The sequence below is a fragment of the Drosophila takahashii genome, chromosome 3R, assembly GCF_030179915.1.
Source record: "Drosophila takahashii strain IR98-3 E-12201 chromosome 3R, DtakHiC1v2, whole genome shotgun sequence".
Classification (NCBI taxonomy): Eukaryota; Metazoa; Arthropoda; class Insecta; order Diptera; family Drosophilidae; genus Drosophila; species Drosophila takahashii.
In genome coordinates this window covers 7,795,162-7,810,178 of record NC_091681.1, presented here as the reverse complement: position 1 = coordinate 7,810,178, position 15,017 = coordinate 7,795,162, and the positions used below count along the sequence as shown (strand labels likewise).

General features: G+C 34.6%; 1 protein-coding gene across 2 annotated transcripts in view; it reads left to right on the top strand.

The window, feature by feature from the left end:
* Hr83 (Hormone receptor 83) overlaps positions 1-1,861 on the top strand; it is a 30,067-nt gene extending 28,206 nt beyond the window's left edge. The window contains exon 2 of one of the 2 annotated variants that reach the window (XR_011419179.1): positions 1,650-1,759. Coding sequence is in view for 1 of the 2 variants with exons in the window: in XM_044394740.1 (XP_044250675.1) it covers positions 1,650-1,861 (212 nt within the window). In the remaining variant the exon portion in view is untranslated. Of the gene's footprint in view, positions 1-1,649 lie in introns of both variants that reach the window. The other variant, XM_044394740.1, reaches the window with a different exon arrangement.
* Positions 1,862-15,017: the final 13,156 nt, after the last annotated feature.

The following is a 15,017-nucleotide window of genomic DNA, read 5'->3' as shown; positions in this document are numbered from 1 at the left end:
TTTTAAAATCATTTTGTACCTTTTCGATTAATTTAACACTATTAAGAGTAGAAACTTATCATAAAAGCTAAAATTTACCGACTAAAACCATTATAAGCCAATAATTAAGGATCAGAGGTGTGAGCCTATTTGGGTGGTTCTATCGATTTTTCTGTTGTAAAATTAAAAAATCGATCTAAATGTGTGTATAATTGGATTAAATATTTCATTAACAACTGATTTAATAATGTTCTGCAGTAAAAAGTAAAGTTTTACCGCCAAGGGCAGTACAGCAAGACCAAGCTGCAATACCAAATGCTTTCCCTGTCACAAAATATCTGGGGCAACAACACAAGCAATCCCAGCAACAAAAACAAGACAGAGCGCTATAGTCGGGTTGGTGTCCAGACTATCTAAGACCCGTCACTCAGCTAAAGGGAGTGCGAACGCTGTACTCGGGTTGGTGTCCCGACTATCTAATACCCGTCACTCAGCTAAAGGGAAAGCGAGGGAGATATAGATATAAATTTTGATTGCGTATAACTTTTTAATGAATGGTCCGATTTGAAAAATGTCTTCTACATTTCGATAGGTATAAATATACACAACAAAATTGCATTTATACTTCTCGGAAATCTTTAAAGATGTGGGCGCTGGACCCATGTTAAAATCGTTAGTGGGCGATTGTGGGCGTTAAAGGGGGCGTGGCGCTCGGTTGAAATAATCTTGCGCTGCGTAGGAAGCCAAAGAATATGTGTGGGAAATCTCAACCTTCTAGCTTTTGTAGTTTCTGAGATCTCAGCGTTCATACAGACGGACAGACAGACATGTGTAGATCGACTCGGCTAGTGACCCTGATCATTAATATATATACTTTATGGGGTCGGTAACTCTTCCTTCTGGCTGTTACATACTTTTGCACGAATACAAAATACCCTTTTACTCTACGAGTAACGGGTATAAATATTAATTTCCTTTCAGCAAATGCAAAATTTTTCGAGTTTAAAATTAATAATTATCGATCAAATGTGGAATCTAAAAATAATAAGTTATATTCGTTACTTTTGTATGGTATGCCAATCCTTTCGTGGTTGTACGAATGTTTACGTTTCATGCAAAACAACAATTTTGAAAACAACAAATTCCAATTTACAAACAAGTATACTTATTTGTGCGCAAATTAAAACATTGTAATTGATAGAGAGTATAAAAATGCACTACTTTTACGTAGATCACATTCATCTCTAAAGATTATAAAATGAAAGACCGATTTTAAGGGAATACGACCACAGCCCAAACCGTAAGAGCTAGAGCATCGAAATACTGACTAACTGATTAACATAAATTCCCTTCCGTTGATCAATGTTGCAAATTTCAAAAATCTAAATAAAATCTATTTTACCATAGATTTTGTCCAAACATGGCTTGTTTGGTACCTTTAGACGGCCTCTTTAAAATATTACAGGTTTCGTTTGTTTATAATTCCCCCTATACTATTCGTCACATTTTTGCGGCCACATACATGTTGTTGTTTTAAAATTATGTGTTTAGATTTTACATATAATACGGAAAGTGATCCTTTTTACTCATTAATCATTAATTCGGTATTTAAAAACTACTTATAATCTGATGTTATAGTTTTCTTATATCGCTTATATATTTATTTACAGACCTGGCTATCAGTACGGAGTACGCCGTCATCCTAGGAAGCCACTCAAACGCCGCTCTGGTTTCATTAGCACGGTATACTATGCAGCAATCGAATTATCTCAGGTTTGGACAACTCCTTCTCGGTCTGAGACAGCTCTGCTTAAAACGTTTTGACTGCGCATTATCGTGTATGTTTCAAACGGTGGTTGGGGACATACTGAAATCACTGTAATATTAAGTTAAAAAAGTAATAAATATATACGTTTAAATACAAACTTCCATTTTTTAATTTTTGTAGCAATTTTTGTAAATAAGGAAATAGTTTTGACCTTAAAAAGAGAATGTCTCCACTATCAAATACCAGTCACTTAGCTAAAAAAGTGCGAGAGATCTTTAAATATATAAGCAGCAAGGCGACTGCCTGAAATTGTGTTTTCGATTGCCTGAAATCGGATTTTTAGTTATTTACTCATAACTTTTAAATAAATGGACCGATAGCTTTATTATTTACTCATAACTTTTAAATAAATGGACCGATAGCTTTAACAAATCAAATAAAATCACTGTGGAAGGCAGTGACGTAGTGAAGAAGCGCACCACGAGAGCAAGCGAAGGCGACTACAATCCTCTGCAATGGTAAAAAAATCAAAACGCCTACTTTCTACAAAGTTACAATGTTTATACCCGTTACTCGTAGAGTAAAAGGGTATATTGTATTCGTGCAAAAGTATGTAACAGCTAGAAGGAAGCATTTCCGACCCTATAAAGTATATATATTCTTGATCAGGGTCACTAGCCAAATTGATATAGCCATGTCCGTCTGTCTGTCTGTCCGTATGAACGCTGAGATCTCGGAAACTATAAAAGCCAAAAGATTGCTATTTGGCCTGAAGATTCTTGGAGTTCCTACGCAGCGCAAGTTTGTTTCAAGAAGGTGCCACCCCCCTCTTACGCCCTCAATCCCTTGTATACGATTTTGAAAATTTAAATATTTCGGAAAACCTATCGAAATGTAGAAGACAGTTTTCAAATCGGACCATTCGTTTAAAAGTTATGCGTGATCAAAGTTTTCTATCTCCCTCGCACTCCCTTACCTGAGTAACGGGTATCTGATAGTCGGAGCACCCGACTATAAGGTTCTTTCTTGTTTTATCTATTATTATACCCAAGCATAGGGTACACTCAGAAAAAAATTTTAAAACGCCATTAAATTAAGAAAATTTTTTCTTAAATATAGAAAATTTTTCTTAAGCTTATGGAAATTTGCCATTAACTTTTTTTAAAAATGAATAAGAAGAAGAGTTGTTGAATTTTTTATTGGATTCATGGCTATATTTTCCGGACTATTTTCTTAAGTTAATGGTGAAATCGCCTTTGATTCTAGAAAATAAATACCTATTTTTCAGGAAAGTTGTGTAATTTTTTAGTATTCTAGTTAGGGGCGTCCGGACTATGATTATGATTTCAGACAGAAGTTTGCAACGCAGTGAAGGAGACGTTTCCGACCCCATAAAGTACATATATTATTGATCAGCATCACTAGACGAGTCGATCTAGCGATTGCGAATTGTAAGTTAATAAGAACGATCTGCAAGGGTATACAAGCTTCGGCTGGCCGAAGCTAGCTGTCTTTCCTGTTGTTATTCAGAAATTGTCTTTTAAACTTTTAATCATTAAAAATTGTTAAAGGACTAGTAAACGATGAGAAAACATGAATTCCATAAGGATCCGATAAGATGATGAGAGGGTACTTTTTCAAAATTCACGTTTTTTGGCAAACTAAATAAATTCTTAAAAAAAATTATTTTTTTGGCCAAATCCTGATACACGTGTTTACTAATTTTTGGAATAGTACAAGTAAAAAATGTTTCAGGCATATCAAAAATGTGACCCAAGAAAAGGTGTTCGGTTTGTAAAAGAACCGCCCATATGTACATTAGACTGCGTCGATTTGTATGGGTCAATAAAAATGATAAATCGTAGGGTGGAAACGTATTCTATGGATAATTCTAAGCAACATTGCAAAAGGAACTATGCCTTGAAAATCAAGTTTGACCCTCCGCATTTGCAAAAGAAAAAAAAACAGTATTTTATGAAAAATATCACAGTAGCCCTAAACCTAAACCAGTATTTTATGAAAATTATCACTTTAGCCCTAAATTTGATACACTGGAATGGACGCAAAAAAAGTAATAAATCGTTTGGGCGGAACACAATCTCTGGGCCTTTCTGAGCTATATTGTCTAAGAAATTATGCCCTGAAAATCACGTTTGACCCTCCGCAATTGCAAAAGAAAAATAGTGGTTTTTCGTTTATTTTGAGAAAAATTTCATAGTAGCCGTTACAGATATTTATCAAATTTAATCTCTCCATTTTATTACAAAATGTGCTCTCCCTTTAAATTATCTCTTAAAAAAGGTTTATACCCTTGTAGAGGGTATTATAATTTCAGTCAGATGTTTGCAACGCAGTGAAGGAGACGTTTCCGACCACGTAAAGTATATATATTCTTGATCAGCACCAATAGCCGAGTCTATCTAGCCATGTCCGTCTGTCCGTCTGTCCGTTTCTATGCGAACTAGTCTCTCAGTTTTAAAGCTATCGCGATGAAACTTTCCCGAAAGTCTTCTTTCTATCGCAGGTAGTACATATGTCGGAGCGAGCCGGATCGGACCACTATATCTTAAGGCTCCCATAGGAAAATTCAAACAAGAAAGGAAGCTAGCTTCGGCAAGCCGAAGCTTATATACCCTTGCAGATCATTCTATTAATTTACAAATCACAAAAATGTTAAATTTCTTATTATTTCACATTAATTTTTCGATCGTTTCTATCACAGCTATATGATATAGTAGTTCGATTTTTTAAAAATTAAAATCGAAATTCGGAAATATTTCAAAATAGTCATATCCCAGAGTAGAAGGGAATGTAATAAAAACCAACAAAGATATAATTTTTTTCCCATTAATTTCCATTTAATTTTTCGACCGTTCCTATGGCAGCTATATGATATAGTGATCCGATTTAAAAAACAAAAAAACCGAAATTCAGAAATATATAAAAAAAAATATTCCCAAGAGTAAAAGGTAAAATTTCAAAAAACACCGGAGCTAGAATTTTTTTACGTTTTTTTTTTTGATCCTTCCTATGGGAGCTATAAGATATAGTTGTCCGATCCGGTTGGTTCCGACATATATACTACCTGCAATAGAAATACGACTTTTACGAAAGTTTCATCCCGATAGCTTTAAAACTGAGAGACTAGTTTGCGTAGAAACGGACGGACAGACGGACAGACGGACAGAGGGACGGACAGACGGACAGACGGACATGGCTAGATCGACTCGTCTTGTGATGCTGATCAAGAATATATATACTTTATGGGGTCGGAAATGTCTCCTTCACTGCGTTGCAAACTTCTGACTGAAATCATAATACCCTCTGCAAGGGTATAACAAATATAAGAAAGTTCATTGTAACTTTGTAGGAAGTAGGCGTTTTGATTCTTGACTACTTAAAAACAAAATTGGAATTCCCGGAACTGCACCGAGTAAGCATTACTTTATCTACAAGGGTATATAAGCTTCGGCTGGCCGAAGGTACATAGCTTCCTTTCTTGTTTTTATTTCATACTGTTTCTTTTATTATTTCCCAGACCTAAACATAAACATAAACAAGAGAGAACGCTATAGTCGGGTTCGTGTGCCGACTATCTAATACCCGTCACTCGGCTAGAGGGAGTGCGAGGGAGATAACATTTTTTTGATTGCGTATAACTTTTTAATTAATGAATGGGTCCGATTTGAAAAATGTCTTCTACATTTTGATAGGTATAAATATACACAACAAAATTGCATTTATACTTCTCGGAAATCTTTAAAGGTGTGGCCGCCAGACACATCTTAAAATCGTTAGTGGGCGATTGTGGGCGTTAAAGGGGGCGTGGCGCTCGGCTGAAATAAACTTGCGCTGTGTAGGAAGCCCAAGAATATGTGTGGAAAATCTCAACCTTCTAGCTTTTGTAGTTTCCGAGATCTCAGCGTTCATACGGACAGACAGACAGACAGACAAAAAGACAGACAGACGGACAGACGGACATGGCTAGATCGACTCGGCTAGTGATCCTGATCAAGAATATATATACTTTATGGGGTCGGAAACGCTCCCTTCTGGCTGTTACATACTTTTGCACGAATACAATATACCCTTTTACTCTACGAGTAACGGGTATAAAAATATACTACAAATTCTATTTATATTATTATATTCAGGGGTGTCACAGAAACCGTCAACGGTTTTGGGGACGGTTGGTTTAGAAACCAACCGACCAAAACATTTGGTGTCACAGAAATTCGAGAGATTTCCTTTTTTCGGAAAATTTACCGAAAAACGACCAGGGCTGGACGCATATACTAAATATCAAATATCACTATGGACGGCAGTCCATGTAGTGACGAAGCGCATCAGGAGAGTGTGCGAAGGCGACTACTATATATACACGAAGAAATTAAAATCTACTGTGATGGTCCGATCATAATGAATGATACACCTATCGAAAGGTATTGTGAAAACTAACAGGATTGCATACTAAGACTTTAAGAAAATCAGTTGGCTTGGGAGAGAGAGCGGTGAAAGTGAAAAAGTGAAAATCTGGAAATTTGGAGCTGTTGGGGCCGGTGGGGATAAATGCCCCCTCGTAATGTTTTAGTTGTATTTCTTTTAAAAATACCCGTCAAATGAGGGGTCATATGTCAAAATCCGACGCTCCGTTCAAAAGTTATAGCCAAAATAAGATTTTCTCCTTCTTCCCAAAATGAAAATTTAATTCTGTTTGTCAGTTTGTCCACTTGTCCAAAATATGTTTTTTAAGTTCTGAAAATTTGATATGACGTTCATCTCATCGATATAAAAAACTTTTGTTCTACCACTTTTGGAAAAACCCGCTAGTTTAGCGGGAAAACAGCTATAAATAGCTAAAATTCGTAACTTCTATACTACTAAAGCTACAGACTTGTGTTGCAGGTTGAAAGGTATTTTTAAATGCTATAAACGCCTTCTATATGCAATTTGTGTAAATGTAATAGTTAAAAAGATATGAACAAAAGAAAATTTGTTTAAACTTTTTTTTTAGCTTTTTTTTAATTTTCTCAAAAACGGCTCTAACGATTTTCTTTAAAACTTTAAACTGTATAGTCCTTGAGATTCCTTAAATTTTGGTATATATCATGTTTATGTAAAAAATCGCGTTTAAAAGTTATTCAGAAACGAAAATAGCCACTTTTGCCAGCTCAGAACAACTAACGCTTCCTGAGTGTTTAATTTTGTGCGTGGGTTTCCAAACTGTATTTTAGGCTCATAGAATCATTTCAATTGTTTTAAGGAGTTCCAAATAGGAAACTTTTGTTTTACGACTTTTGGAAAAACCCGCTGCTTTAGCGGAAAAAAAGCTAGAAATAGCTAAATTTCGTTAGTTTGTAAGTTCTACACTACTGAAGCTACAGACATGTGCTATACCTCATTTAAAAGGTATTTTGAAATACTTAAACGCCTTTTTAACTTAATTTGTTTAAATACAATGGTTTACAAATTATGATTGACCAATTTAAATTTAAATGTATATACTAGCTCCTATGAGAGCAGATATAAACAAACAAAAACTTCTGATATCAAATAAAACAAGAGAGAACGTTATAGTCGGGTGCCCCGACTATCAGATACCCGTTACTCAGGTAAAGGGAGTGCGAGGGAGATGGAGATAGAGATAGAAAACGTTGATCACGCATAACTTTTTAACGAATGGACCGATTTGAAAAATTTCTTCTACATTTCGATAGGTATTGATAAACACCATAAAACTGCATTTTTACTTTTCCGAAATATTGAAATTTTTAAAATCGTATATAAGGGATTGTGGGCGTTAGAGGGGGCGTGGCACTCTTTTGAAACAAACTTGCGCTGCGTAGGAACTCCTAGAATCTGCATGCAAAGTGTCAATCTTCTAGCTTTTATAGTTTCCGAGATCTCAGCGTTCATACGGACAGACGGACAGACAGACAGACGGACAGACGGACAGACGGACATGGCTAGATCGACTCGGCTAGTGATCCTGATCAAGAATATATATAGTTTATAGGGTCGGAAACGCTTCCTTCTGCCTGTTACATACTTTTGCACGAATCTAGTATACCCTTTTACTCTACGAGTAACGGGTATAAACACCTCTTAACGAGGTAAAAAACTAGTGACGATCGCACCTTCAACATACAAAAGTTCTGATATCAACATTTGTGACGAAAAATTATTAGAAAATATTAGAAAGTCTATTTAATGACGAGTGTAATAATTTTTCGTCACAAATGTTGATATCAGAACTTTTGTATGTTGAAGGTGCGATCGTCACTAGTTTTTTACCTCGTTAAGAGGTGTTTTTATTTGATATATGTTTAAGGCGCATATTGTACATAATAAAAGAAAAAAATTAAAAATTTGAATTACCCGCCACATTTGAATTTCCCGCTACATATTGCAGCCCTGAACAACGGTTTGACGTGGCTGCGTTGGTTTATTTTCATTTCTAAGTTGGTAAGAATTTTAAAAGCGAACCAAAATGCCGTCTGCTCTAGAGTACTTGCGAAGGCATAAACTGCGAGAGGGTAGGACGCAGAGGAGATCCTTACAAACGGTTTTACATGGTAGTCCATGGGGATTTAAAACATTGGTATTCAAGCAGTAGTCACAAGATTGCGGCCGCCCTGAGTAAATCCTTTGGCAATGTCGATATTATCGCGAATGAATCGGAAGAATATGGTGTCTTGCGCTGGTGACCTATGTTTACCCCTGAAAATTAGCAACGTTTATTAGTTTAAATTAATAATAAACAAAAACGTTGTACTTTTTTACTTACATGTTTTCTTCTTCTTCATAGCCGGCGTTTTATCTGGCAAAAATAGGACATTTTCACGACAGTGATGCCAACTTTTTGCAAAAGGCGTCCTGTTTGTATTAATTTCTCAATAACTACAACTTCTTTTACCATGAAATTTTTACCAGAAATAAGTTTCATTTTTAACTACAATACTAAGTGCTTTTGAATAAATAATTCGTTAAAAGAAACATTTCTATAGATAACTCCGAAATTTGGACAAATTTGGTATTTTAAAGTTCTAGCTAATTGGTAAAACTGCCCGGTAGACGGTTTGCCGACTGATTTTTTGTAGCTAATTTTTTCGAGAGGTTTTATAAAAAAGCATATTTCTAAATATAAACCGAAGTAGGCATAAAAATCGTAGTTTGCAGGTAGTTCATAAAATTCATTAGAGTTGTCTTAAATACAGTTATATTTTTGGGAAACATTTGTAAGTTGGGTAATTTTATCAAAACGTCCGGCAAAATACGGGAGATTTAGAAACCGTCAAAAATGACGTCTGTGACACCGAGGTTTGCTATTCGGGGGAAATTCGGTTGGAATGGTTTTCTGTGACACCCCCGTAGATATTTATGCTAACGCAATTTATATTATGTGTAGTATATAGTAAATAGCTGAATATAAACCTAATTATTTTCAGTTTACCGCTTGCCAACAATAAAAAAGGAATAAAAAACAAGAAAGGAAGCTAGCTTCGGCAAGCCGAAGCTTATATACCCTTGCAGATCATTATATTAATTTACAAATCGCAAAAATGTTAAATTTCCTATTATTTCATATTAATTTTTCGATCGTTTGTATGGCAGCTATATGATAATAATAGTTTGATCTTGTTAAAATTAAAACCAAAATTTGGAAATATTTAAAAATAGTCATATCCCAGAGTAGAAGAGAATGTAATAAAAATCAACAAAGATATAATTTTTTTCCTATCAATTTCCATTTAATTTTTCGATTGTTCCAATGGCAGCTATATGATATAGTGATCCGATTTTTAAAATATTTAATTCGAAATTCAGAAATATATAAAAAATAATATTCCCAAGAGTAGAAGGTAATATTTGAAAAAACACCGAAGCTAGAATTTTTTAAAGTTTTTTTTTCCGATCCTTCCTATGGGAGCTATAAGATATAGTAGTCCGATCCGGTCGGTTCCGACATAAATACTACCTACAATTGAAAGAAGACTTTTGCGAACGTTTCGTACCGATAGCTCAAAAACTGAGAGACTAGTTTGCGTAGAAACAGACAGACGGACATGGCTAGATCGACTCGTCTTGTGATGCTGATCAAGAATATATGTACTTTATGGAGTCGGAAACGTCTCCTTCACTGCGTTGCAAACTTCTGACTGAAATCATAATACCCTCTGCAAGCGTATAAAAAGTAAACAAATAAATAAAAAAAAAAAAAATAATATAAAAAATGAATAAAAAAAAATGTTAAAAAATGTCCGTCTGCGCCACGAGTACAGCCGGCCGGCAGCTGTAAAGTTCTGGCATTGAACATTTTGGTGTGCCAGAGCATGTGAAAACAAATATTTATATTTTTAGAAAAAATTTCTACTTTTTAGAAAATGTTTCTATTATATAGGGTTGGTTTAATTTTCGGGTTAGGGCACTAATTTTTAGAAAAGGTGTTGCCAAAATATTTTTGTTATTTTTGTTTGTCTTTCTATTTTTCAGAAAATAATTTCAATTTTAAGGGCATTTTTTCTAGATTTTAGGGTGATTTTAGTTCATGGTAACCATTTTCTACATTTAAGAAAAACTTCCTAGATTTGAGAAAAACTTTCTTGACTTAAGAAAAATTTCCTTAGATTTAGAAATAACTTTCTTGTACTTAGAAAAAATAAATTTTTAGGGCGATTTTCTAAAATTTAGGGTTAAATTTATGTTGAGTGTATGTGTGTTTTACATGTGACATGTTTAAGTGCGTTTTCCTTGAAACCACGGCTCAACCGATCCACTATGGGGAACTTAACCATTTTTTTTTTGGCCAAAGCCCGTTCTTTAAAAAGTTGTTAAACATAAAATGTGTTTTCTAGAATACTTTAACAAAAGACCAATCATCAACGTTACGTTTCAGGAATTTCAATAGGGGGCGTCTCTGCAAACTTACAGATGTTATATGAGCTCACGCCTCAGAAATTAGAGAGTATTTAATTGCAAAAAATACGATTTTTAAAGCATTCTAAGTGTAGTTTTCGCAATTAATTCAAAGGATAAACATTCTAAATTAATCGCGGTTTTCTTGAATTCGATTATACTATGCAACATCACAAATGTACCTCGATGGATGCTATATTGTTGAATTCATTACGAATTCCCAAGTTAAACTGCTTTATCCAAAAAGTTCCCCGACGCAAAGATTCTTAGCACAAGGACCTTAAATTTCGAAAAATGCTGAAATTGGCCAACTTTCCGGAGGTATCAAAGGCAAACGGATTCATGGTTTGTTTTGATGCTAACGTTTTTTAAAATATACACTCTTTATCTTTCAAAGCCCATACTTAGAATATATTAAGATTTTTTTAAGGCAGAAACAAATTCTAGAAAATATAGTCAAAAACAAGAGAGAACGCTATAGTCGGGTTCGTGTCCCGACTATCAAATACCCGTCACTCGGCTAAAGGGAGTGCGAGGGAGATGGATATATAACATTTTTTTGATTGCTTATAACTTTATAATGAAGGGTCCGATTAAAAAAATGTCTTCTACATTTCGATAGGTATATATAGGTATATATGAGTCAAAATCTGCCAAGTGGGCCACCCCTGTTCCGAAGGTCCGATTTTCATCGAACTTTTTTACTTTTCAGGTTCACAACGAAAATATAAGAACTTCATTTGAACGGTTTTGCGAAATTTTGAGTTTTACCGGAGTTATAGGGGTCAAAACATGGCATTTTTGTCACTTTTTCGAAAAAGTTGCACTCAGTCATTAATTCATAACTTCGGAACGGTTAGAGATATCTTTATGATGTTTTCACTAATCGCTCAAGAATTATTATGGCTTTCCATAAAAAAATGTAAAAAAAAATTAAAAATTTTTGTTCTTAAAAATAAATCAACATTTTTTTTTAGTTTTTATTTTTTTCAGTGTTCTTCACCAGCTATAGAGTTTAAAACCATTTGAAAATAAAGTTTGATTCATTACGAAAAAGATCCAAAAAAAAAAAAGAGTGGCCCGGCCAAAGGTTTTTCGCAATATCGATTTGAAGAAGGGCGCACAGCGGTTTCCCATACAAAAACGGCTTGCTCGTGAAAACTGGCTGGTCAACACATGCCGTAGCGAGCGTAGCGTCAGCTGTCAATGGGGGACTTTTTGCCGTTTTGTATGGGAAACCGCTGTGCGCCCTTCTTCAAATCGATATTGCGAAAAACCTTTGGCCGGGCCACTCTTTTTTTTTTTTGGATCTTTTTCGTAATGAATCAAACTTTATTTTCAAATGGTTTTAAACTCTATAGCTGGTGAAGAACACTGAAAAAAATAAAAACTAAAAAAAAATGTTGATTTATTTTTAAGAACAAAAATTTTTAATTTTTTTTTACATTTTTTTATGGAAAGCCATAATAATTCTTGAGCGATTAGTGAAAACATCATAAAGATATCTCTAACCGTTCCGAAGTTATGAATTAATGACTGAGTGCAACTTTTTCGAAAAAGTGACAAAAATGCCATGTTTTGACCCCTATAACTCCGGTAAAACTCAAAATTTCGCAAAACCGTTCAAATGAAGTTCTTATATTTTCGTTGTGAACCGGAAAAGTAAAAAAGTTCGATGAAAATCGGACCTTCGGAACAGGGGTGGCCCACTTGGCAGATTTTGACTCATATAGGTATATAAATTGCATTTATACTTTTCGGAAATCTTTAAAGGTGTGGCCGCCAGACACATTTTAAAATCGTTAATGGTCGATTGTGGGCGTTAGAGGGGGCATGGCGCTCGGCTGAAATAAACTTGCGCTGCGTAGGAAGCCCAAGAATATGTGTGGAAAATCTCAACTAGCTTTTCTAGCTTTTGTAGTTTCCGAGATCTCAGCGTTCAACGTTCAACGAACAGACAGACAGACAGACACACAGACGGACAGACAGACGGACATGGCTAGAGCGACTCGGCTAGTGACCCTGATCAAGAATATATATACTTTATGGGGTCGGAAACGCTTCCTTCTAGCTGTTACATACTTTTGCACGAATACAATATATCCTTTTACTCTACGAGTAACGGGTATAAACATAAAAGCATACAGCTGCGGCCGCCATGTGTTTCAAAAGTTGGTTGTTGTAACTTATCTTCTCCTGGTATTACTGTATTGACTATAATTGTACTTTAAAAATGTAAAAAAAAAAATATTAAAAATTAGCTTCCCAGAAGGTCGGTTTTTTTTTAATTCTTAAGCAAAATGTAATAACAAATTGGAAATTCGATCATTTTTGGCGGACATACATTGAACACCGCAATATTGTAATAGAGTTCCAGCAATCGCTTTGCCACTGATATATTAGCCGATAGAATTGGCTATAATAAAAGTCAATGTTATTTTAAAGACACTTAATAATATACAAAAAGTTTTAATTAAATCCATCTAACCAGTTTTTTTAAAAAAACCCAAAGTTAAAGTTAAAAAAATATTTTGCGTGGTGTCAATTTTTTTATGTATAAAAAACTTTTTAGCGATTTTTGTCATTGAAGATAGAATGTCCTTTAACTATATACGTTGACTTCCAGTCATTAGTTTTTAAGCTACACCTTGTCAAAGCTTAAAAAGTTGGTAAAAACGCTCTTTAAAATTACTCGCCTAAAAAAAGAAATTAGTTGTATAAGTTAGTTTTATAAAAATACAACGATAAGCAAACTAACAAGACTATCAACGTAATAAACAACCAAAAGTTCGATTTTATGGGTCAAACTCTACCAGGAACTACCATCATCTTTCTTGGGTTATTTTCAAAAATAGTTTTTGTTCTTGTTAAATGTTACTTATTTAGAGTTTAAGCAAGTTATCTTCCAGTTTTAATAAAAAAATTTATTCATTTTTCGGATGTTAGTAAATATCCAGTGTTGGGAAAGGTACTGTGTTTTTTTACCTAGGTAAGGTAAAAGGTATTGGGCAAAAATAAATAGGTAAGGTAAAGGTATTTCAATTTCCCAGTACCTAGGTAAAGGTATAAGGTAAATATATTGTTATACCCTTGTAGAGGGTATTATAATTTCAGTCAGATGTTTGCAACGCAGTGAAGGAGACGTTTCCGACCACATAAAGTATATATATTCTTGATCAGCATCACTAGACGAGTCGATTTAGCCATGTCCGTCTGTCCGTCTGTCCGCCTGTCCGTCGGTCCGTCTGTCCGTCTGTCCGTTTCTATGCGAACTAGTCTCTCAGTTTTAAAGATATCGCGATGAAACTTTCCCGAAAGTCTTCTTTCTATTGCAGGTAGTACATATGTCGGAGCGAGCCGAATCGGACCACTATATCTTAAGGCTCCCATAGGAATATTCAAAGATATATAAGAAAATTCATTGTTACTTTGTAGGAAGTAGGCGTTTTAATTCTTGACTCTTTAAAAACAAAATTCAAAAATAGAAACGCTGAATCTGCAAGGGTATATAAGCTTCGGCTGGCCGAAGGTAGCTTCCTTTCTTGTTTTTTTTTATTTTTTATAATTTCTTGTTTTGTTCAATGTAATCATTTAAACTTAAAATAAGACTAGTTTTCAGTTTTTAGTCGTCTTAATCAAACAATATCTTTTCACTTCATTTAAATTTAAATGTTATAATTTTGTGCATATATTTTTAAAACACGCGGGATGAATAATTGTATGCACGTATCACTTCATTAATGTATTTATGATACCCTCATGTACATATTTGGCGCGCAAAAATTCCGTATGTAGAAACATTGACTATATATTGTGCCGTTAGTTTACGTACATATGGCATTTTTGCGCGCCAAATACACTTCGGTTTCATAAATAAATTGATGTAGTGATGGGAACATACATACGTGCACAAAATTATATAAAATAAAACTGCGATTAGTTTTAACTTCACGAAACAAACAATAGAACGGCTGAATCCCAATGACTTTTAATGCTGCGCTCCGACTATTACAATAATTCCAAAGGTATATAAAAATCTGTAGCTAGGTAAGGTAAAAGGTACTCAATTATTTTTATACCTAGGTAAGTTAAAAGGTACTCAATTATTTTTATACCTAGGTAAGGTAAAAGGTACCACTAAATTGTACCTAGGTAAAAGTATCTAGGTATGTCCTAACACTGTAAATATCTGGTCTGGGAGATTACAATTTGTCCAGCATTTTGACCTTAAACTGCAGGCTCCGCCGCACAGTGGTTGGGCTTGTATGGAGCTGCGGTCAAAAATACTTTTGTCTAAAATTTTATAAAAATGTTTTAAACATAAACTACAAAAATGGTGTACATCGGCCCACTA